Source organism: Catharus ustulatus, chromosome 21, assembly GCF_009819885.2.
Source record: "Catharus ustulatus isolate bCatUst1 chromosome 21, bCatUst1.pri.v2, whole genome shotgun sequence".
In the NCBI taxonomy this organism is placed as follows: Eukaryota; Metazoa; Chordata; class Aves; order Passeriformes; family Turdidae; genus Catharus; species Catharus ustulatus.
The window spans coordinates 10,031,839-10,056,252 of NC_046241.1; the positions used below are offsets into that span (position 1 = coordinate 10,031,839).

At 41.4% G+C, this 24,414-nt stretch overlaps 1 protein-coding gene across 2 annotated transcripts in view; it reads right to left on the reverse strand.

Annotated features, from left to right (window-relative positions):
* The window catches only part of DENND1A (DENN domain containing 1A), a 150,095-nt gene that overhangs the window by 118,747 nt on the left and 6,934 nt on the right, over nucleotides 1-24,414 (reverse strand). For both annotated transcript variants that reach the window (XM_033077211.2, XM_033077212.2), the window contains exon 3: nucleotides 99-142. In XM_033077211.2, coding sequence (XP_032933102.1) covers nucleotides 99-142 — 44 coding nt within the window. The remainder of the gene's footprint in view (nucleotides 1-98; nucleotides 143-24,414) is intronic.

Consider the following 24,414-nt stretch of genomic DNA (forward strand, 5'->3'; position numbering starts at 1 on the left):
AATGCATTTATCTCTTTCAGTAAAAAGAGCAGCAATAATATGTTGAACAACCCTGAAATAAATTTTGTCATGTAAAAAATTAATTACGCATTCCAAACCTGGTCACTGTAGCCCTCTGGGAATTGCCTCCGCACCTCAGGATCTGTAAATAATTGACAGATAATATTAATTGGCTTTGGATTAGTGAGCAAGCAGAGAATCACACATTAATATTTGATCAGAAGATGATAGCAACCCTGGCAGGGGATCCAAGGAGGGCAGCTGAGGCTGCTGTGCTGATAAGAGCAGGGAAGGACTTTTCAAGGCTCTCCCTTTACCCTCCTCCAGACAGAAAAAAATTGTACATAAAACACACACAAAACACATGAAACCAAAACTGTCTGTGTGTACATACACACATACACTACTTTTTAAGAGAAGTCCTGGTGCTAGACTGAACTTCAGGCTGGTACTTGGGCAACATCTTTCCAGCTGCAATTTGCCACGTGGGCTTGTCACCAGGAAATGGTTACCCAATGCATTTCATTTTGCTTAAAATCAGACAACAGTTTTGCCAGCTCCAGGCACTGTGCTAATTTATCTCCATAGACAGTTTTCGGTGATACCAGTTTACAAATCCCTCAAAATTAATTTACAGTAAATTCACGAATACAAGCCGCACTGACTATAAGCCGCATCTCTGGGTGTTGGCAAATATTTTGGTTTTTGTCCATAGATAAGCCGCACACGAATATAAGCCGCTCTGTCGTTCGCAGCGAGGACCCGCGTGCAATTATTAACAGAACGGCGGGAGGGCGGGGTTTACTGGCTGAGCTAAGGCTGTGCAGGCTCGGCCCGCTAGGGGCCGCTGACGGGGCCAGGTGGTCCAGCACGGTGCTGCCGCTCGGGGCCGGCCGCCGCTGCCACTGGGCTCGGTCACCCCGGGTCGGCGCTGCCCTGCGGTGGCAGGCAGGGACGGAGCTTCCCCTGCTCCTACGGCAGCGGCGGCGGGCGGGGAGGGAGCTTTCCCGCGCCCGTGGCGCCGGCGGCGGGCAGGGACGGAGTTTCCCCGCTCCTGCCGCGGCGGCGGCGGGCGGGGACAAAGCACCCCGTCGGCTCCCCGAGCCGCGGCAATGGCTGCGCGGGGCTCCCGTCGGCTCCCCGGGCCACAGCAATGGCGGCGCGCGCTTCCCCCCCCTCTCCCCGGGCCGCAGCAATGGCGGCGCCGGCTTCCGCCCCCTCCCCGGGCCGCGGTAGGGGCGGCCCGGGTCCCCCCTCTCCTCCCCGGGCCGCGGTAGGGGCGGCCCGGGTCCCCCCTCTCCTCCCCGGGCCGCGGTAGGGGCGGCCCGGGTCCCCCCTCTCCTCCCCGGGCCGCGGTAGGGGCGGCCCGGGTCCCCCCTCTCCTCCCCGGGCCGCGGTAGGGGCGGCCCGGGTCCCCCCTCTCCTCCCCGGGCCGCGGTAGGGGCGGCCCGGGTCCCCCCTCTCCTCCCCGGGCCGCAGCAATGGCGGCGCGCGCTTCCCCCCCCCCTCCCCGGGCCGCAGCAATGGCGGCGCCGGCTTCCCCCCCCCTCCCCGGGCCGCGGTAGGGGCGGCCCGGGTCCCCCCTCTCCTCCCCGGGCCGCGGTAGGGGCGGCCCGGGTCCCCCCTCTCCTCCCCGAGCTGCAGCAATGGCGGCGCCGGGGCCCCCCCCCCCCCCGTCTCTCCCCTGGGCTGTGGCAGAGGAGGAAAGAGAGCTCTCCTGTCTCTCTCCCCGCCCCCCGTTCTGCCTACACGGACCCAGGCTCCACCCGCGGTGCAACAAAGTAGCGATTTGTAACAATCGCAAAATGCCGACTTTGCAGCTGCTCGGCTCAGCACTCTGGCAGGCACTTCTGAGGTTGTATTAGCCGCACCTGATTATTAGCCGCATTTCCGGTTTAGGAGCAAAATCTTAGTCAAATTGGTGCGGCTTGTATTCGTGAAATTACTGTAAGTTTATGTTACAGTATGCTCCCTAAAAACCCAAAAATATTTATCCAGAATTTGAAAGAGGCAATTAACACAGCTCTGGAACGTCTCTCATCAGGAAAACAAGTGTGAAACACTTCAGAGTAGCAAGCATTCGAGACTGATGCAGCGTCCTTACTCCTTTGGCTGTCAGAATAAATAATACGGTAGTATTCCCTGAGAAGTTATCTTATATTTAATTAGAGATCTTCATAAAACAACAGAATATCATGATTGAAATTATTTATACGACAACCTATTTAAAACAGATCTCTTCAAAGCCATCCATTTTTCAAAGGAATACATCGGAGAAGGCCACATTCCATTCTACAAAGATAATTTTTTAATTACAAACACCAAACCATATAACAATCAGGCAAGAGTTCAAAACCAAGTGCAGTGCAGGAACAAAGGAACAGTCTCCAGCAGCAGTGCCCTCGGTGCCAGGCTGGGTTTGGTGCTGCAGACACGGCCTGGGGCAGGAGCAGGGAGGGGTGGCACGGGCACCTCCCCGGCTGTGCCACTGCCACAGTCCCCAGAGCCAGGAGCTCGGCCAGGTGACTCCACTGCCAGCAGGTGCAAACTCCTTCTCAAGGTGTGCTCCTTCCACACGAGAAATCCAACAGCCTGGGCCTGTAAACTTCCAGCTTTGCATTTTCCAGACAATCTAATGCTTGGTCTTAACATTTCAGTGTGATCCATATACAATACATCAAACTGTACACACACAGATCAGCAAACCCATCTGCATTGCCCCAGCAAATCAGAAACAGAGAGAAGAGATGTCTAAAGCCTTACTTTGAAAATTCTTCAGTCTACATGCAGGTAAGTGAGCACAGTGTCCAAACACACAAAAAGATGTGACCAGCTGTGCTGGCACAGGCCCCCTCTGCACACAGTAATTAACAGGACAGAACAGCTTCACACTCCAGCACAGCAAGTACAGCAGAAGTGGTAAAATGAAACTATGCTACACCTACTAAGATGCATATTTTAAAATAATTTAAAAATTAATTGTCAGAGAGCAAGATTTCAGAATTTCACAGAAAGAAACCCCAAATCAATGAAAGAAATAAATTTGTATTGCTGCAGACATCTGTAATCATGTCTGAACATGATACCTACATTCCCCCCACCTCTTCTATTGATCCATTGCTCTCAAACTTAATATATATACACATACTGCCACACACAACATTTTATCATTTACCATTGTTTTAGGGAAATTAGGGACTCAATTTGACATAAATCCAAAGTGTGTTTCTCTAAACACATTCGTCCATAGATGGCAAACCAGATTCTCACATTCTTGAAAAATGCAACAAAACAGATTAGCCATACAAAGTAATTGTGTATGGGGGGGGGGGGGGGTGTAAACATGTATTTTTCCTGTTTTCTTAGCATCTTGAAAGCCCTTCCGTGTTCCTGGAGCTCCCTGGCATGAAGGACAGCCCAGACAAACCTTTGGTTCCTGATGCAGAGGCAGAGGTCTGTGCAGGGCTTTGTGAGACTCCAGCACTCACAGCAGCTGAACTCACCCTGAGCAGGCACATCCCTCAGTGCCTGTGGTCCCACCTGAAGGAGCTGCCCCGTGTGTCACAGGGCTGTGTGACACAGGGACACAGCTTGTCCACACACCACGTGGGATGGCACATCTCACAGCAGCATCAGGATGGCCATTCCAGCCAAACCAGAGCCCTACAGCTAAGAAAACCACTCTCCCTAAGGTGGCCACAGGTCCTCATGTTTTTACAAGTCCTTTCTATTTAAGATTGTGTCAGCTCCATCACTTCATTTTTTAAGCTCTGGGAATATCTACTAAACTTCCAGAATCTTTATTTGGAAAATGCTGCACTGGTCACAGGGAAAAAGAAACTACTTCACATCTTACAGTTTTCATCACTGCATTCATTCTTCACTGTTAACCCAGTGTGCATTTAAAGGTGTTTTCAGCTATACTTACCTCCTCATGTGTCCACAATAGAAGGATATTTAAATTCTACATTGCCATGCCATGAAGTTTCAGGAAGCTGGACCACCCTCACTGCACCAAGAGGACTGACACAAATGCATGCATACAGTAATGGCTCTCAAGAACCTGACTTTATGAAATATAAATATCTCTAAACCAAATATTGCCATTATATTACTCAGTACAGAAAGGCTCTCCCCTGAAGGGCTAAGCAAGAGTCACCCAAGAATCACAACAGGCACAATATCCAAATTATTCTGAATAAGAGAAAACAGTCAAAGAAACAGATACAGGCCAAGCCAGCAGCCAGGACTCAGCTTTAATCAGCACCACGAGTTTCAGTGAAAACTGCTTCAGTGTGAAATACTTGGGGAACACATGAACAGAACCGACTGTCAAGTCTGCCTGTAAAACTAAAGTGACTTGGGAACTTCAAACACTTTTACTCGCAGTAATTTGTTTTGCACAGCCATGCAAACAGTTAGGTGCAGCTCCATTGTAGCTGTAGTCAGTAAAAAAGCCCTTTGCAACTCAAAACATAGGGAACGCTGTTATTCCAGGTACTTAACAGGCTTTCGAGTGAAATGATGCAAAGTAAACACATGTAAAATACTTTTTTCAAGTTCAGGAGAGTGGAATCTATTTGCTGACATCAAAACAAGGGAAGAGCCAGGCTGAAATCCCAACCAACCTCTCACCCAGCTACAGCAAAGTACTGAGCTGAAGCTTTGCAGTCATCCTATAACTTAACAGGGCTCTGAAAGCTCAGCTGAGAGCAGGAGGAGACCTGGCAAACCAGGAACAAACAGTGCAGTTAATCCCCACAGGAATTAAGGAGATGCTTTCTCAAACTAAACTTCCCAAACCCCAAAATAAGAATTCAGGTTGCACTACATGATGAACTTTTCTCTTGTTGGTAACCTAGTATATCCTGTTTATCTTTCATTACAACTGGTTTTGTAGTTTCAGCTCGCACAGATGACAAGATCCACACAGTCTATGTCTAAAGCAAATGCTCACAAACTTCCCTGGAAAACATCCATCCATGAGTATAAATACATGCAGAAATACAGCAATGGAGACTGTAAGTTGCAAGTGTAAAGCAGAAAGAATACAAGCAATAACATTCCAAAATAAAGCTACAATACACCATCCCATCTGCAATCTCCCCTCCTTGTATGAGTACAAGTGCAATGAAACACACGTCACAAATGTAAACTGCTGGTACCAAAGAAAAAAGTCCATTTTATTCTTAATGCTTGCACTCACTGGAAGCTCTTCCCAGAGGATACAGCTCCACACAAGCAGCTGCTGCCACAAAACCTCAGCTGCCAAAGACCTGGAGCTCCAGCAGCCCCTGTTACTCACTAGGGACAGCCTGTCCCAGGGAGGAACGGGATGGAAAAGCCTGGATGAAATAAATAGTTATGGGGCTGTTCCTGCAGCAAGTTTCCCTGATCTCCCCTTATTTTAAGAGGTGCTTCCAAGGGAACCGACTGAATCACTTCCCACAGGGACAAGGTGAGGGGTTATTTTGGAAAGGGGTGAGCAAAGCCAGGGTTTGCTCTCAGGGGACAGCAGAGCAAGGCTTTTCTGCATGTCACAGCAGCATTCACAGACTCACCAAAGGGTGACACTGAGCACTGATTCCACACTGGGCCAGTGCAGTTCCCATGGCTAATATCCAGTTTTTCCCTCTGGAAGTGGAGAGTCCACATCACATCTGTGCACATTACATAGAGCACTGCTTTAATTACTCAACCATATTCCAGCTATTATTAGTATTTCATTAAATAGGTGAAAGTTTCCAAGGTCTAAAAGCTATCCCTGCCTCTCTGTACAGAATCTTGTTCAACAAAAAGCCAAGTACAGCAGAATATTGAAATTAGCTGTGGACTGTATAATCCCATTGTTCAATTTCATGGCATTTAAGACAGTACCTTCCCCTCCACACAAGTCTGGATGTTAATCCATGCTGGAACCTGATTTAATTTTCCAGATGACAGGATGGGAATATGCCACAATGGCATATTAGTGCAACTATGCTGCTCTTTTACTCACAACTTTTCTTACGTCATAAAGTGAGGAGTTTTGCTTTTAAAAGACACATGCTTAATTACTTCTACAAATAGCACAGCTCAAACTGGTCTGTATTTGAATTGTATGGAAATTGTAAGACCAGGAAGTTTTCAAAAAATTATCAGAAAATACTTCCCAGAGTAAACCATGCAAACCCAATATAAACAAACTTGCTTTTTCTGATAAAAGTCAGCCAATTTAATCCACTGGTTACAAAGAATTCATTTCAATCCCAAATTGAAAAATATAGTGAAAATTACTTAATTTTTTCTCCTAAATAGTTATTTACCTCATTCACTTCTTTAAGGTCCTTATAGCTGCAATCCCTCTAAAATGAACTGGAATTCCATTCAGAGTAACTTTTAATTTCAACACCAGTACACATTCTCATCCTTATGCAGCACAACTAAAAAGCAATGCAAACTTCTTTCCAAACCTCTGCAAACTCCTGGTGTCCTGCACTCAGCACAGCCGAACACTCGTGCTTGCCCCTAACCTGCTGCAGCTCAGCCTGCAGATCCCATCGCAGAGAGGGGGAAGCAGGGGAGGAGGGAAAGGGCGGGGATGGGTGGAGAAATGTGGGAAAGAAAAACCTACACGCACACAAGAAGACAGACACAACCTCAGAACAAGTTCTGACGTAAAATACGGATGGAATGTAAATATTCCATTTTTATGTAATAAGCAGTTTCAAGCCTTCAATCTTTTCTTTTAGAGTGCACTTTATTCTAAAAGTGTGCAAGTCAGAAAACAAAGATGCAAAATAAAATTCTACAAGCAAGTCTTGCAGCCCGTAGCACAAGCTGCTGCCAGCAGTGAGACTGAGGTGTCACAGCACAGCGAGCACCCACAGCAGCTCCCACCTCAAACACACGACCCACGAGAGAAGAGACTGCAATCAACCTCTTCAGCTAGCACATCTCAGTGCCAACAAACATCCCAGCCCCACATCCAGGCTGCAGCCCCGTGCTAGGCTGGGCCTGAGCCTGGAACATCAGTCACTGAAGGCTCTGGGCATCCCTGACAGAAGCAGCCAGGACTGCAGCAGCCGCTGTGCACGAGGCCAGGGACAGCAATGTCACAAAAAACTCTCTCACTAGTTTGCCTCTCTCTTTAACAGAACTATTGGAAGTCTGCCCTACAAGTGCCAAAAATCTCACTGGTAACATGAAAATGCTTTTCACAATAGTTTAATCTAGAAACATAAGGTTTGTAACTCACACACAAAATGCTGTTCAGACTTCAGTAAAGTGATGTGAAAGCAGGAAAGACTGAGAGCAAAGGCAATATAAAATATACATCATAGGAAACAGGAAGGAAGGGAAAAAGCCAGAACAGACTAAGCAAATCACTATGATTTCCATAATTGTTTTTATATTATTAACACATCAAGAGCCAGAGGGGCAGTGAGTAACAAAACTTTCCTCAGCAGTGTTCGGCAATATCTTATACGTGTTTTTAAAAAATCCTTCCCAAAAGAAGCAGATTCAGCTACAGATTTCCTAGGAGATTTTGACTTAAGGCAATACAACAGCTCTCTAGAAAAAAGAAATGTAGAGAGGTAACAACTCTAACAGCACAAGAACGAGCACAGGTTGTCAGAGTTATGTCCATACACCTGGGGTGCACACCAGGTTTCCAATCCTCTCACACCAGGTTTCCGATCCTCTCACACCAGATTTCTGATCCCCTCACACCTGATTTCTGATCCCCTCACACCAGGTTTCTGATCCCTTACACCAGATTTCTGATCCCCTCACACCAGGTTTCTGATCCCCTCACACCAGGTTTTCTGATCCCCTCACACCAGGTTTCTGATCTCTCCATATCAGCTTTATAAGCCGTTCAGAGTAAATGTTAAATATGAGACTTTCAGTGTTTCTAGCACACAAACCAACTTTCCACCTAAAAGGGTCTTGGTTGACTTTAGAATCCTGTTAAATAAACAGAAACAACACTCACTTCTTGGACTAAGGAGACAGGAAAAACACTCACTGCCTTTTACACACAGAAGAGGCTCCATTGGTTTCCTCATCAGTTATTGGGTGTCATGTGAAGCTGTTGAACTGCCCAGCTTGCCACGTGCAGAGCATTTACTCAGCCCCTCTCCTAAGGCAACATGTTCCACTGCTATTATTTACTCCCTCAGACTCTCATATGGAATGGGGCCAGGTTTAATCAAAACTTACTAATTCTTTTAATGGAAGCTGAGAAACAGTTGTGGTAGAAGCAGAGTGTTCAAAATATGAAATACAATTGGGAAATATCTCTCTATTAAATCCTTAAGCTTCTTTTGTTTCATCCATACTGCGATATTGGTTTTACAAAACCCAGTTGGATAATGGTGCAGATTAATGTATATTGCTAACATTCTAAACTGCTAAGAGTAGGGAGACACTGGAAAGCACAAGATGCCTTCAGTGATCAGCAAACTCAGAATTATTTCTTTACAAAGAAGAGCAGGGAGTTTTCAGTCCAGATTAATTTTTAATTTTACTGACAGAACTAAGGCTACAACGATAAGAAGGGGATGCAGAGGATACAGCTAAAACTAAAATAACAGAGATCAAAACCAGAAGACTAAGTTTTTATTTCAAGTCCTGTTTGTTACATGTTTCTCCCATCTTCATTTGAGCTCTTCAGATCTTTTCCCTGCACTGGTTAATGACTTTGGTGATACCTCGAGCCCACATTAAAGCACGGTTGATGAATCTTTTGAGTTTGCTTTACTGTGCACTTAAGGGGATATTTCTCTTGATAACCATCTGTTCTTCAACCAACCCAGAAACTGTAGTACTGCTGCAAATCCAAGCCAAACTCCAGGAGTCCTGCAAACTGCAAATTTTCAATGGATTATATTTTTATTTCTTTTTCCTCCCCCATAATTTTAGTCAGCAAATTATACAGCAGCTAAAACTTGCAAAAAATATAATTAGGTAAAATCGTACTTCAATGGTCAAGAAAGCCACAAAGCCTGGCTTACAAAATGAAATATGAAGTGTTTTGAAACATTTTACAGGCTGCCTGTAATAATTATACAAAAGAGTTTAAATGCAGAAGTTGAATGGGAACACCTACTTTAAGCAGGCCTTTTTGGGGTTTAATAATTTTTAAAATTTATTTGTGTGTGATCAGAGTATTTTTCTCATAACCTTTTTGACACTCTATAAATTTAATAGAGATGTGTTTCAAGTGCTCAGGTCATGAATACTGAATTTGTTTCTCTCCTGCCTCTTTGTATTTATATTCTGAGACAGTGGAGTTGCCTGGTGACAGTCTCCCCACTTCCACAGCAGCTGGCAAGCCCCTCTTGTCCTGGGAATATGAAAGAACCAGTTAACTAATATTTCAGGCTGTGATTTAAATGTGACAGTCTGGAAGTGTCAATACCATGCAGGGCAGGATTTACAAACTAAGACTTTTCTAAAAGTCTCAGAAGCAATAAAGAAAGAAAAATAAAAATACCTTTATCACATCTAGCTAACATGCAGCAAAAATTAATCCCGATTAATTAATTAATCCAAATTAGTGCATCATCTAGAGTTTAACAATACCAGACACAAGCAGTGATTACCTAAATCTGGTAAGTTAGACTTTCAGAATGCAAATTCTCAGGCTAAGACCTAAGCAACCAGAGCTGTGACAGCTTTAGAAGACACAGTCACCTCTTTAATATTTACAGGACATTTCCATCAGATGGCTTTCTGAACGCCTGTCTGCTGGCCCGAGGTTACTGCTTCTGCTGAGGGGCCAAGCACAAGCATCCAAAACAATTTCTCTAAGCCCACTTTGTACAGTCACAAAAATAAAAGTTATATTTGATAAAATTGAAGATAATAGCCAACTGAATTAATACCCAACTAGTATTAATTAGCACATTAAGCACCTTCATTCAAAAAAATCTTTATTCAATTAATTTTATGACAGATTTTTATGTAATGTTACATTTTTCACTTTCCTGTGTCAACCAAATAACTTTTAACTTGGTCGTTGCTCTGAAGAAAACCAGAATTAACATTTTAATTTCATATTGCTTTTTAGTAATAGTGTATTAAAAGGAACTTGTAGCAAAACCACAATGTGGCCATGGCAATCAATCAACTGCTATTACAAAACCTAAAGGAATTGCTAATGAAAACAAATAGCAGTTTCCAACACACTGCCAGGCTTTTGACTACTAGAAAATACTTTTGAGTTTTATAAACATTTTCCTAAGTTGCCTTATTTTTGTCATTTTTGGGTTTAGCTTTAATGATAGTTTGGCCATTTAAATTTGGTAATAACCTATATTTTCTACATCTTAGAGAACATTTTACAATTGTTTAACTTCTTAAAAATTTCTTTCCAAACTTCACCACCATAATAACTTCAGACAGACATACTGCCAGAGAAATACATAAAGCACAGCAGAAATACATTTATTGTGATATGGACTGTCACATATCAGGTTTAATCTGAACTGACTGAAAAAGGACGTGGAACAGAAGTGTTGTAGCCAACCACTAATTTCTTGAGGTGTATTAAGAAAGGAGAAACAACACCCCTTCTCTTGAGCAAGTGCATAATTTTCCGAGCTACAGAGAGAAACCTTTGTTACACATGCAACAGTGCATACTGATTTCCAAGCCTCAAGCTATGTAACTTTCTAATGTTTCAAACTCTGACCCCCCTTTCATACTCTCACTATTGCTAGTCTCTGAGTGCCTGTGAGTTCTGCAGTGGAGCAGCACAGCTCCCAGCCCCTGCTGTGTCACCCCCTGCACAAATACCTGTGGGGGAACCTCCAGCACAGCAAGTGCACAGCTCAGAGCAAACAGAGCTGCACCAGCAGCTGGGGCCTGGTGGCTTCTGCTGGTGCCCCTCTGCTCAGCTCAGGACACTTTAGTGATCCATATACAGCACTGAAACAAAACAAACCATTCCATCCAAGAGATAGAAAACCTCCTTCTTGATTCCACTGGTCCCTGCAGTGGAGATGTCACCACAAACGCTTTTGGGCATGTGCAGTAAGATACAGCTTACCTGTCATACCATAAACCTGATTCATCCATGTCCTTATCAACACAGGACAGCCAAACCTCCTGAGCATTTCTGGGGAGCTGATTTCATAGTGGTGCTCTGGTTGGAGCTTTTCCAGTGTAGCCACACTTAGAGCTTCACCTTCACTGCACTGACAACCCCTGGGCTATGAAACAGAACTGACCAAGAGTTTCCATGGTCACCAACGCATTCCTGAGCATTGAGGGGTGCAAGGTGATATATTAAAAGACCATACATAAGAGAGAGCAATAATTATTTTATCTGGACACTTCAGAACTTGCCCTTGTACCCTTCAGTACTCAGCCTCACCTTTCTGTTTCAGCTTGAGCCGTGCAACATCTCAACTCACCACTCCTATTAGTGCTGCCCATTCTTTCAAAATGGTAAAACAGTAAAAATCTGTAAGAACAGGCAAGCTGGAATCCAGTTTAAAAAACCCAAAAAATAAGTGATTGGTCACAGTGAGCCTCACCAAAGGCTGCAGCATCACTGAGGTCCCAAGAAAGCCTTAAACTAAAGCATTAAGTGAGAGGAAAGTCCATAAGAACTGGAAAAGCATTCAACATGCATCCCAGCAAAACTTTTCTGTGGAGTCAGAATTGTTGATCACAGAAGTTGGACTTCTTGAACATCATTCAAAAATTAGTGGGGGTGAGGGGAAAGAGGTCCTAACATGGAAAATACATCTCATGGAGCTAATGACCGTGAGATGAAAGAAAAACAAAATCACAGTGTGTTCAGCTGCTCAGAATGAGTTCTCTCTTTTGGAGGAAAGTTCATTAACTGGGCAGCATCAGGCAGCACAGCAGAGCCATGGATATATCGAACCTTGCAGGACTGACCCAGTTCATGGCTGCAGTGCTTTCAGTCACCATCAGCAAAGCTCACGATGCAGTGTGCAGTGCTGTTACAAAAAGGTCTCTGGGAAAGTAAGTTTAGCACATTTAAAGCAGTGCTGTCGGCTCGAAGAAAAATTTGGTTTAGATAAAGAGGAGTTCGCTGATATTCAGTGCAACTAGACAGGAAATCTATCATCTCACTAAAAAAATTTAAAATATTTTTGCTACTGTAGAAAAGGCAAGGGTATCAAAAGGATTTTTAACTACAAAAAATGTTTTCAGACACTTGATACTTCCAAGATGTATGAGAACATACATCCAGCTATCAAAATGCTCCTGAGAGAGTGGAGTAGTTCAGTTCTGAGCAGGAACATTTCATAATCAAATCACAGCCCTGGAAATCTGGTGTACATACACCCAGCAATTTCACTAATTTCCTTTTCCTTTCCCTTGCCCAGCTTTAAGAAACCACAAACTCCCAACTAAACCTTCAGCCCTTTCCAAAGCTCTGCAGATTGGTTTCAATCTGGCCACTCTTAGCAGCAGATTTACTGAAAACAATCTTTTCCCTTCACTACCAATTCCAAAGGTAATCTAAAACTGTAACTTGAGTCCACTTGTTCAAACTCTGTCCACAGGCTGACCCAGGCAGTGCTGAAGTGCAGCTGGCCATGCACTCTGGGACTGGGGTGCTGGGGGAAACAGTTCTCACAAATGAGACAAACTCCAGAGCTGGGGTGGCTCTTGTCCCACACCAGCACACCTTGAGCTGTACCTGCTCTGTTCTCAATATCTCATTCACGTCTAATTGGATTTCTAAGCTCTCTGCTCCCCAGCTGCTTTTTCCAGGACTGAGTTCATACCACTGTTGCACTCTCATCAGAAGAATTTCAAGAATAAACAAGTAATTTCTGAAACCTCTCCTTTTAGCTAAACTCTTATTTGCTACGTCCAAACATCCCTTTTTGAGAACAGAAATTTACTCATTGAAACTCTGATTTACTCATTGAAAAATAAACATATATCACTAACTCTAGTACCACAGCACCAATGCTCCATGCCATAATTGTTCCATAGAGGCTCCACAGCCTTTTCTTCAGTGACCAAACTAATGATGAAGTTCTCTCCACCTTTTTATACAAGTATATATGTTTAATTTTTAAACACGAAAGATTAAATTAGAAGTTACCCACACAAACACAACTCCTTTAAAAAGGCTCAAAACACTGTATTTACATCTGCAAGTACTCACGTTATTACTACAACCTTTAGAACAGAGCTTAGGTTTGCTTCAAACAAAACAGGGTTCTCAGTGATAGAGGCCCAAGAAAAAGCCCTGCATACAGTTAGTCTACAAAGAATTAACTGGATTAATTAGCAAGGGATTTGAGAAGCAGCTTGGAGCTAGAAAACCAAAACACTAAATTGTTTAAATACTTTGGCAATGGATCAAGGTTTCTAGGCAGCCCTATGTTCCATTCTCTCCTTTTTTTTTTGCTCGGTGTTTTAACACATTTAACCTGACGAGGTACTTTTTCATGAGATATGAATGACACTGTCAAAATACCAAAAAAGAAGATGTGAATTAAAAAATGCCACAAGCTGTTAGCAATTCTGCCAACATGCATGAGCCCAGGCAACATTAATTAAAAATCAATAGCTTAGGACATAAATAGCTCTTATCTCTGTTATAGTATATCTCTAACATAACTCTTTATTAAAGAAAAAAAAGGGGAAAAAAAGCCAGTGTCTCTGCTATTATACTGACTGAATTGACCACAACAAAGCAAAAGGAATAAGGCAAAAACCCTGAGCAAAGAAACCCTTATGAGAAAGGGAGGACAGGCATATGAATGATTGGAATGCCTCAGCCTCGCACTATCATTAACACAGAACCGGCTGCAAACAGCCACGCTGCAAATACTTGAGAACAAGTTACAGCAGAACATTCCATGTTTTCAGGGCTAATATGATTCTATACAAAATCCTTCTTGCCAAGGAAACAAAAATAACATGCACATCTTTCTGTCAGCTAGAAGTCAGTAATCTGTATCTTCCTGAGTTTATTAATCAGTTTTTTATTTTGCATCTCAACTAAAGATTGTAAAATCTCTGATAATTCTAAAATAAAGATGAGAAAAAGCAGAAAATTGCACTCAACCTTTATTTTCCTTTATCAACACCATCTTCAAACTAAAGTTACATGAGGAGGCATCAAAGCTAAAAGACTTAAGATAACTAGGAACTTAAACCACAGCTTTCAACAGCTGTTTTCACACTGAAAGACCCAAATCCATCCTCTAACACAATATCACCTCAAGCCCACCAAGCTGGATGTGCAGTCTGGCTCTGTCATAACTCCCAGACAATCATGGCAATTTACATTTCTGAAGAGTTTCTACAGAAAATTAACATGAAACAGAAGGAAAGGCTAAGCTCAGTTTTCTTTTTGTCTAACAAGTGTTTTATTCAATAATTATTAATGACAGGCACATCATCTATAACCAGTGATGAATTCAAACCAATAAAACATTTCACTATGTCAGCTGGATTTTGAGTCCTACCTTGCACCTGTACTTCAGCACACTCCTACTCCTTCCCATCCCCTTGTCATAATCCCAGCTCCCAAAAATTTACTGACTGAAGTTCAGCACAAGAAAATCAAAGGTTCTGCTCATAAAACACAGACACCAAGTGTTAGCACAGGGAAACAGAAGACTCCACTCTTCACAAGATCTTTTGCTCTAACTTTTCATTGAGCTACAGTCAGAAATTATATATTTCATTCTGAACTGTCCAAATTCCATTGCAGCTACTGCCAATTTCAGTCCACCTTGTTTAAGGTGAACTTCATTTGATATAACACAATTCTTCATCTAGAAAGTTAATCATGCAATCTTAATTATTACTAGGAGGGGTACATTAGAACACAGAACTGCCATTAATAGAGTTCCTCTAAACAGAATAAATTGAAATTCCACCAAGTTCTCCCAATAATGCTTTTTGTCATTGTGAAAATACAGACTAGCATTTTATTAACATTTCAACCATTGTCCCCATGGAAGGTTCCAGAAAACGAAACAATTCTGAGACTTCATTAAATCATGTGTCTCCATTTTACTTGATCATTATAAATAAAACTGAATAGAAGATGCACAAGTAATTTGTAAACTCTTTCAAAGGATCTGATTTACATTTTGCTTCTACAAAGATGAAGATGTCCCCATAACATGCTCCATTTGTGTTAAATATTAAATTAATATGCTCATACTACATATATGGCAAAAATTGAATATATTTTTAATATGTTTTGGAATTACTCTCAGCAGTCTAACACTGTTTATAATATTGGTGCAAATACTGCCACCAACAAAGAAACAAACATTAAAAAGGTGTCCTTTAAGCTTCCCTTTAAGGCATCTACCATAATCGTATAATTTGCTCTGGACATCATTAAAATGTAAAGTTAATGAGGATTCAGCTGAAAACAGAAGAAATGTAACCTATTTTCAGGCAAAACTTCTAACACTGCAATCAGAGGGAAAACCTCTTTGATGTCTCTTTGTCTCTTCTCATTAATTTTCTTTTGGTTTAAAAAAACACAAAGGCTGTTTAAACTAAAAAATGCATAGAAGTTTAAACATGGTAATTATAGTTGAGCTGCAATGAGGTCATTAGGTTTTTAAAACTTTGAGATAAACAAAATTGAGATGTATGACTATTTTAAAAACATGTCAATACTTAATTTTAATTGTCCATGTGATTGATACCCACTGTATTCCAAGGATTTAATCTGGAAACAGAATTGTTTCAAGATGATTTAGTGAAGGACAGAATCCCATGGCCAGGGTAGAGCAAAGCAATCAAGAAATACATCAAAATGAAAAGCTGTAATTACTGTATTATTGGATGCCACATTTAGTATTTCTAAGTGCAACAAAACACACTTCTGCCATCCATGCAAGAGAGATGGCAAACTGTGAGATTTTACACTCTTTGCCTCTATGGTTCATTAAGGAATAAAATATTGAACAAGTTAAATAATTCTATTTACTCACTACATCTATTCTTGTTCATGAACACTGTCAAGGTACACACAAAGCTGCACACTTCTGTTTTAACATGCTAATTCTTTCCAGCAGGAAATACCTTCAGTGGTATCTTAAATGACACAATATTGATGCAATCTGATAAACTGTAGTGGTAGATATTTTTAGCAAATAATTTACAAGTAAATTTCCCAAACACAAACTAAAACCAATTTTTACCACTACTGTATACAAAAAAGGATGATAGATCATCACAAACAGAAGGCCTTAAGCCACAAATACACAAGACAAACACAACCTGATCTTTAGTGTAGAAGGAATTTAATCACAATGAAGCAAAATAAACATATTTATAACATTTCTCTGTGTGCCAGGATAGCCTCTAGATAAATGGAATAAGATGAGATCAATATATTATTTTGTGGCAAACATAATAGACAAGTATAAATGTTAATGCATTTGTGGACAGAGATTATAGCTTTAAGAGAGGGTCATTTACCCTAATGAATCTTTTTTACGTGTTTGATAAACTCTTCAGATTAAACCGAGTCAATGACAGCAGACAAGTATCAGATAAAACCAGAAACTATTTTTAGGTGCAAGTGAAGCACAGCTCCAGAGAAAAATTTCATACCTATTTCAAGGAGAGTTTAGAGGATTGTGGTTTGGTTTTGGGGTTTTCTCATTTGACCTTTCCTCTGCCACGTGTTACTAGGATTTGCTAACCTTGCCCACCTTGTCCTACAGAGGTACAGCCAATCCTAGAGCATGAGCCAGCTTCTGCTCCACCAGAGCTGCTCCTCCCCTCCTGGGACCCTGGGGACCCTTCCCTGCTTGTGTGCACCCCTTGGAGCCAGACTCACACAAACACAAAGCACAGCACTGAAACACCGAGTCAAAGGTACACCCCACAACAGGAAACACAGCCTGACTCCTCTGCCCACTCTGTGCTGCTCAATCAGCCATCCTGCCTCCACATTTTCACACTTGGCTTGAGTCTGCATTAAGGATCTTTGAAAGGTGTTTTCCACAGAGTAATGCTCTGGTTTTAGAATCTCTGGAACAGATCTCAAGGATCTCTGAAGTATCTTACAGACAGGAATTAAAGCCATTCACTTAAGGAGTGTAACAATGTAAGAATCAATTCTTGAAGAGGTCATGTTACTACTATTCATATTCATAACTACACAGTTTCAAAGTAAAAGGTTCTTCAGAGGAACCAAATATGGGATTGAGTTAACACCTGTAGAATGCAATGGGAGTTGTGAGTCTAATTCCCTTCACCAACGCTTAAAACCCCAGCACAAATTCTAACAGTGAAATTCCAGTCAGGAAAGGGCTCAGAAAAAACTCTCCAGACTATAACCCATTCCAGACAACAGAATATCAGCATCAGTTGTCTCTTCCCATCCCTCTATCCAAGGTTATCATCTTCAATATGGAAGTTCAACTTCCTTGGTTTCTATATCACTCTTCCATGAAATAAGTAATATTTAAAAGTATATAAAAAGCTATTTTAATCTTAAAAAATGACACAAAAATCATCTTCCCAGAAGCCTAAAATCTGTCAGCATCTGGAATTTTGACAAATGGTTTACAAAACTTGCTAGGTCCAGAAGGACCAAAATGCAAATTGTCTCTGGTAGCACAGAAGGTGGAGTTTAGGGTTTGTTTAGATTTGATCCTGGGTTTTGACAACTGCTGCTGAAGTAAAACAGTAGTCTTGCATTAATTTTACACTTACTTGATAATAATCTAACCTCAAATCACCTCTTTTAAACTCCATTTCAATTTATAAAAAACCTAACACCCAAACCGCAAACAAACAAAAAAATCAACACAAAACAAAACCAACAAAAAACCACAGGAAAACCTAACGTCACTTTTTGTTCATAACAAAAAATACCACACCAAAGGCAGGCAGCCCAGTACTGCCTTGGGCACTCTGACAGTCTCCTTTTGAATCACAGTTTACATTCTCTTCTTGCAAGGAACTCCCCATAACAAAAAGACCCAGCAATACAAATAGATCTAGTTTATCTTTTACCTCCCCAAATTTGCTTTGTCTGAGCGCTGCACTTGAAGCAGAGCTCTGCTAAGTGCTCTAAAGCACTTTGTAGTGCTCTGCTACAACTACCAACCTGCACAGCAACAGACTAAAGCCAGACACAAATTCTAAATTCCAGTATTTCTATTGCAAACATTCACAGGGAGCATCATCCAGCTGTGGATGGACCAGTCAGTCACTTACGGGACCGTGCCAACCTCAGGGAACGGAGCCTCCCAAAGTCGCTGTTCTTAAATCTACAGGGAGCCTCCTTTAAAGTCATTACAACTTTGTTTCTTTTTCACCTGAATGACACTCCAATTGGAAGTTCTTTACAGCAGTGTGTGTATCTAGGTTAACTGCTGATTGCAGATGCACTAAGCTTTGAGCAGAAGTTAACACTCATTAATAAGATTACCTGTTGTGATTGAGAACAACCAAAAAACAAACTACCTTGGAAATGCTTATAGCTGAGAATGTAGTAAAGTTAAACACTACTCCCTTAAATAAAGTCACACACACACACCCCCCTTTAACATCAACGTTTGGACTCTGTTCAAAGTACAATCTCTTTGCAACTACTGGCATAGCAACCCTCCTCTTAAAGCAGCACAGTAAGAGAGAGTTAATTGCAACAAGTGCTTCACCAAATTCTTAAATGCTTCAACTGCTGAAATCTTAAATGTTTCAGTAGTATTGGGTATCTAAATCGAGTCTCTCAAGAACTCTTTAAAAGGAACAACCACTCAAATTCATCTAGAAATTCAAGAAAATAAGTATAGCTAGTGAATGAAAATAATTTGTTCCAATCACTAGAAAAACTCTCCCTAAGAAAGTTTCAGTTTAGCAGTTAATTCCAACCTGCAGTTAAAAAGGCACTAGCTGTCAGTCAGTTTTCTCACCCAACTCTATCATGAAAAGAAAAACTGACAGATCACAGGAGCTTGCCTTTGTAAACCAATTCGGGAACTTTCATGCTTCTTATTTGTTAGGTTAAAGGTTAAATTGCTGACCTCTGCCCTCCTGCTTAGCAGCCTTTCCCTTTTTCTGTAAAGCTTTATTTTGGGGCTGTATTTACATGGATTAGTCTCTTTTCACGCTAAGAAGGAATCTGTTCACAGCCAAAGCCTTAGTTCTGGTTGTACAAAAAGCAGTCACAATTATTCAGCAGCAGACAATGACCATATTGTGGATTTACAAAAAAACCACCTCAGCCATGGCAAGTTCTGTCCTTGCTGCACAAAACAATAGAAGAAAAATCTTATCAAGCATTCAAGAGAAAGCAAACAAAGCAGGCCCACTGTGAACTTGATGAAGATGTCAAGCTCCTTTAAAAAAATATAAATCAACAAAAGAGTTTAAAGTCTTGTGAGTGAGACTTTCTGTGCTGAATTTTTCTGTCTAGTTAAACAGTGCCAGCATAGCAATATACTGCAGATTAGTAAATACTTGTGAAATAGGAAAGACTGTAGACAGAAGTAGTTAAAGCATGAAGCAAAAAGGCCTAAGAGCTTTCTTCCCACAGAGAAACACTCAGATTTGATATTACTGGTTTGGGGGTTTATTAAATCTATCAGGTAAGAACACACCTAAAAATGTGTTAGATAAAATGTATGACCACCTGCAAAATAACAGACTCTAGTATTTTTTTCATAAGGCAAGTTTCTCTCCAAACTGAGTTCTGTATTTCATTTATAGTGTAAAAACCAAACTGTGCACTGTTTCCACAGAAAACAGCTCAAACAGTGCTATTGACTTACCCGGACACTGCAGTCCCCAGCAAGCTCTTTGTTACAATCTTCCACCTTGTTTGTACTTAGAAGCAAAGCAATCAAATGGAAACAGAAAAACAAAGCAGCAGCTTAGGAGAATTAGAATTCCCAAATACCACCTACCTACTTAGGCTTGGTTACTTTTCCAATCCTGCTTTAGGAAGTTCGGTGTAGCAACACAACACCACAAAGATGGGATAGGAAACTCGTGATATGGGAATTGCAGCTCCTTCAACAGAAAGCCCTTATTTCATGGAAAGAGACCTCAATTCTTCACTTCCTTTGGTATTTCCAAAACTTCAGCATTTTATCTATTTCTCAATACAGAATGGGCAGGTTGGAAGCAATAAAATGCTTTCATGTTAAAAAAATAAAGGCTGCTCTGAGAGGTGCATGGGTGGGGTTTACAAACCTTTGAATAACCAACTCAATCTGACTTTGCCTATGTTCAAGAAAATCCTTAATCAGTACAGGAGGCACTGCTCTGCTATGTAACATTTTAACCTATGCCAAAAGGTAATGGGAAGGAGCAGCACCGTGTCTGACAGAGACAGAAAGCTGCTACTTCTCTCTACCTGTGAAAGTCCTACCACAGAAACCACAGTGACAACTGCAGAATCATTTTAAGGCCCAAGTACATCGTGACTTCTCCCAGCAGAGCTGAGGACTTCGATTAGTTTAAGTTATGCATTTGTGATCTACTGGGAAGGGGGGGAGGGAGGGAAAGAACTATTACAACCCAAGGCTAGAACATGAAAAGTAAAGAAGGAAGTACTTAAACTACTCACAAGCTTCTAGTAGGAACAAGATTAGTAGTACATGCTACTCTAGGAGCCAATTCAAATGCAAATTTCATCCTTTCACTCAAACAATGATAAACTACCTCAGAGTTAATAGTTTCCTTCTAAGATTCATCTCCCTTTTCAACCTAGCGGTATGTTTTCCAGAAAAGAAAGAAGCACATGGAGAGTCTTACAGCAAGACCTTTTAAATTCTGTCATAAAAGAAGTAGCATAAACTACATTTCCTTTCCTAATCCAGTGAACATTTGTTAAACTCTAACATGCTCACACTTTGTCCATGCGGTCGCGTTTAGGCTTCTAACTTACCATGGTTTTTAAAAAAACACTCAGAAAGAAATCCTTTAGCTGTACTAAACCATTTCAGCCTTTTCCTTGAACACACAGCAAGAATTTATGCTACACTCACAAAAAGATGAAAGATGAGGTCCTTGGAGAGAAAGGCCTTTTGGCACACTACATGGTAAAGCTACAGATTTGACATACTTTTATAATGTCTGCTTTGGCAAGAACACAAAAACCCCACACAAAAGCATGGTACGTCCTCCCAGACAGGGGTGTAGGGGGTGTTTTACTCTTGTGAGCATTTACTTTCAAATGCTCTTACTTCAGAGACTATTTTGATCGGTTACTTTAGACTAACAAATTCTCTTTTGCTATATGAACAGTTTGACAGTCAGACTACAATTCTCCTCACAGCCCTTTCTAACAAGAGAGACTCTTGGCTAAGGTCCAGCAACAGCCTTAAATTTGTCACATCCTATTTTTGATGAATGATCTGCAGCAGTTTAAGATCATAAAGTGCTTTGAAAGTTAAAAGAAAAATTTCACAAGTAGTAAGCTTTCACTTTCTTTATAAAGGTATTTAAACTAAATTTGCTAGGAGATTCTTTCTACTTCTGCATCTCAAAAAACCCACACAAAACAATCTTCTGTCTGAGATTAAAAACATAGGAAACAGCTGCAATGCACTTCTCTACAATGTGTCAATAGCATAGAACTGGATATCTAGGAGTGCTTAAGTGAACTTAAGCAGTTATCTTCTGTAAAAAAAACAATGTAAGTTCTTTGTAATTTAACACCTCAGTTTCTGTGAAGTTTCAGTATGCCACGTTTTACTTTGAGCCAATATTTTCCCTAAAATATTCCATTTTTACAATAAAACCGTGGCTATTTCCCCCTCTTTTTCTGAAAGTAATTGTGTGGGAGCTGGTGTGAAGCATTAGACTTGCAAAGCTCCTATGCTTGACATACTTATACCTGACACACACAACACAGATTTCTCACTAGATAAATTCCATGTACTGTCACTGTAAAAACACAGACTCTGTTCTTTCTATTCTAGTTTGCAGCTTCTCACTTCGGGTGAGAAGGCTCCAGGCTCTGGAGCAATGCATCCCTACAAAGAGGAAATCAGGGGAGAAGAGGCCTCCAAGGGTGAACAAGGAGCTCCTGGGCAAACTAAACACACACAGGCAGCTTCCAGAGGGTGGAAGCAGGGAAACAGGGCCTGGAAGGAATGCAGAGGAACTGCCTGAACAGCCAGGCATCAGGTTAGGAAAGCTAAAGCCCTGCCAGAAGTAAATCTGGCCAAGGACATCAAGGACAACTTTTACAGGTACATTGGCACTGAAAGAAAGAACGGGGAAAATATGTGTTCTCAAAAAGGGGAATTCCCAGCTTCCATTGAAACGTCAATCATTAGGCAAAAAAATAATTTGTTGCTGTCTTCTCCTAAGGAAAGAGATTTTTAATGAGAAATATTCATCTTCATGCAGCCAGCCAGCCAGAGTTACAGCTATCCTGCTCCACAGTTCTCAAAAAAAAGACATCACATTTACTTAAGAAAAATTCGTTTGTTTCCAAGTAAAACCTATGAATTCAACAAAGAAAAGCACAAAAACAACCTTTAAATATAACTGAATGGTGGAATTGTATAATGTACCAAAGACTTAATGTGACAAAAATATACAATACTGAGCACAGATGATCATTATTTCTAAACAGTCGTGAGGGGAAAGGACAGTGAGGGCACAGCAAGCGGATCCAGCGATCATTTCCACTCTCAGTTCACACATTTCACTGTGGTTTGGCAAAGTTCTGCCTGGACTGGAATAAAACAATGTTTGCTTTTTCAGCTTCTTCAGTTTCAATGAAATTTTTCTCTTTGTACCTTATTAAGTGTACAAAATATTCCTCAGATGATCCTGAAGCTTGATCCTGAGCAGGTGTGAGGTCAGACCAGGTTCTTCAGAGTTTTGAAGCAGTTCAGTCTCAAAAACCTCCAAGGACGGAGATGCACAACATCTCTTGAGTGTCCTGGGCTAAGCCTTGACTCCTCATGGTGAACAGGCTCCCCACATTCCCTCAGAATGTCTCTTGATCCATCCTGTCACTGCACCCTGTGCTCCTGCCATGCATCCCCAGGCGAGCCTGGATCCCTCACCCTGACGGACTCTCGGGATGGAAGGCTGCAGCTCCGGATCCCTGGAGCCTCCTCCAGGCTGGAGCAGCCCAGCACTCCTGTCTCCTCACACTGAGGTGCTTCAGCTCACTCACCATCTTTGCAGTCCTGCATTGAACTTGCTCTGGTTTATTGGTGCCTTTTGTGGAATCCAGAACAGATTTTTCCCTTCTGCATTGACTGTGAACTTTGAAATACATTAAAGCTTCAAATTCCAGTTGATACTTCACAGTCACATGGCAAACATCCTTTGCTACTTTCTCACTTTTCCTCTTCCAGTTTGCTCCCCCATCCCACCAGGGCAGGGGGAGAGGGTGGCTGTGTGGGGCTGAGCTGCCAGCTGGGGTGAATCCATGAAAGACACACAAATTTTGGAATAACAAAATAGAGGCAAGTTTTACCATCCCACGAGCCAGACAATCCCCCACACCAGGACAGTTACAGCTTTGGAGCAATTCTTTCTCCTCAAGGCCAAGTCAGAAGATTGGTATCAGAATTAGGAGCATTTTAAGTATCAATAGCACTCTTATACTAGACATAAACTTCAGGAACAGCTGCCTTAGTTAATTCTGGGATCAATTAAACGGGGAGAAATAGTTTTAAACCTGCCTGATAATTTGCTTCTTATACAATATCTATGCATTTAACTCTTCTCAACAGTAGCTGCTCCTTACCACATAATAAAAAAAGAGAAGTTAATTTATATTCTTAGGATTTTGGCATGGAACAGACAGCAAAAAAGTGGGCACAGACTACATGGAGGTTTCTAGGTGTGTATTTCTAGAATGGTGATTTGCCTGGGGTACAGTACAACTGCTAAATACAGCAGAGAACCAAACAACCTTCATTCAGAACAGGAGGACAAAATATTTGGGTATACACAAAGCTAAGGCTTCTGAGAATAGAGTATACCTCTTAGGAATAAAAAAAAATTGGTTGGGAAAAATCTCTTAAAAGATTCTTCAGAGAGAGTAACTTCAAAATATATGACCAGTAAGATCAATTATTAAAACTTTTTTACTCCCTAGAAAGAATTTCTGAAGATTTTGCACCTATAAGTGTATAGAACAAACCCAAAAACACAACTAAGTGAAACTCCCACAGAATCAGTTGGTTTATAGAACAAAATGTATACTAAATTCTCCAATTAAAAACCTGTAAAGTAGTTTCCGTGCTTTTTAACCCACCTTCCCACAGCAGGGAATTAATCCCTCCAGGGGGATGCAAACAAACTTCAAAGAGAAGATTATACCCAGACACTAGTACTGTACAATGTAATGTTTATGGTCAAATTTGTTCAGATTTTCTGGCACTAGAATCCGGGTCAGATGTGCAGAAACAAAGACCAGTTATTAAAAGGGCTCCTGCAGTTACATCAAATAGCTGT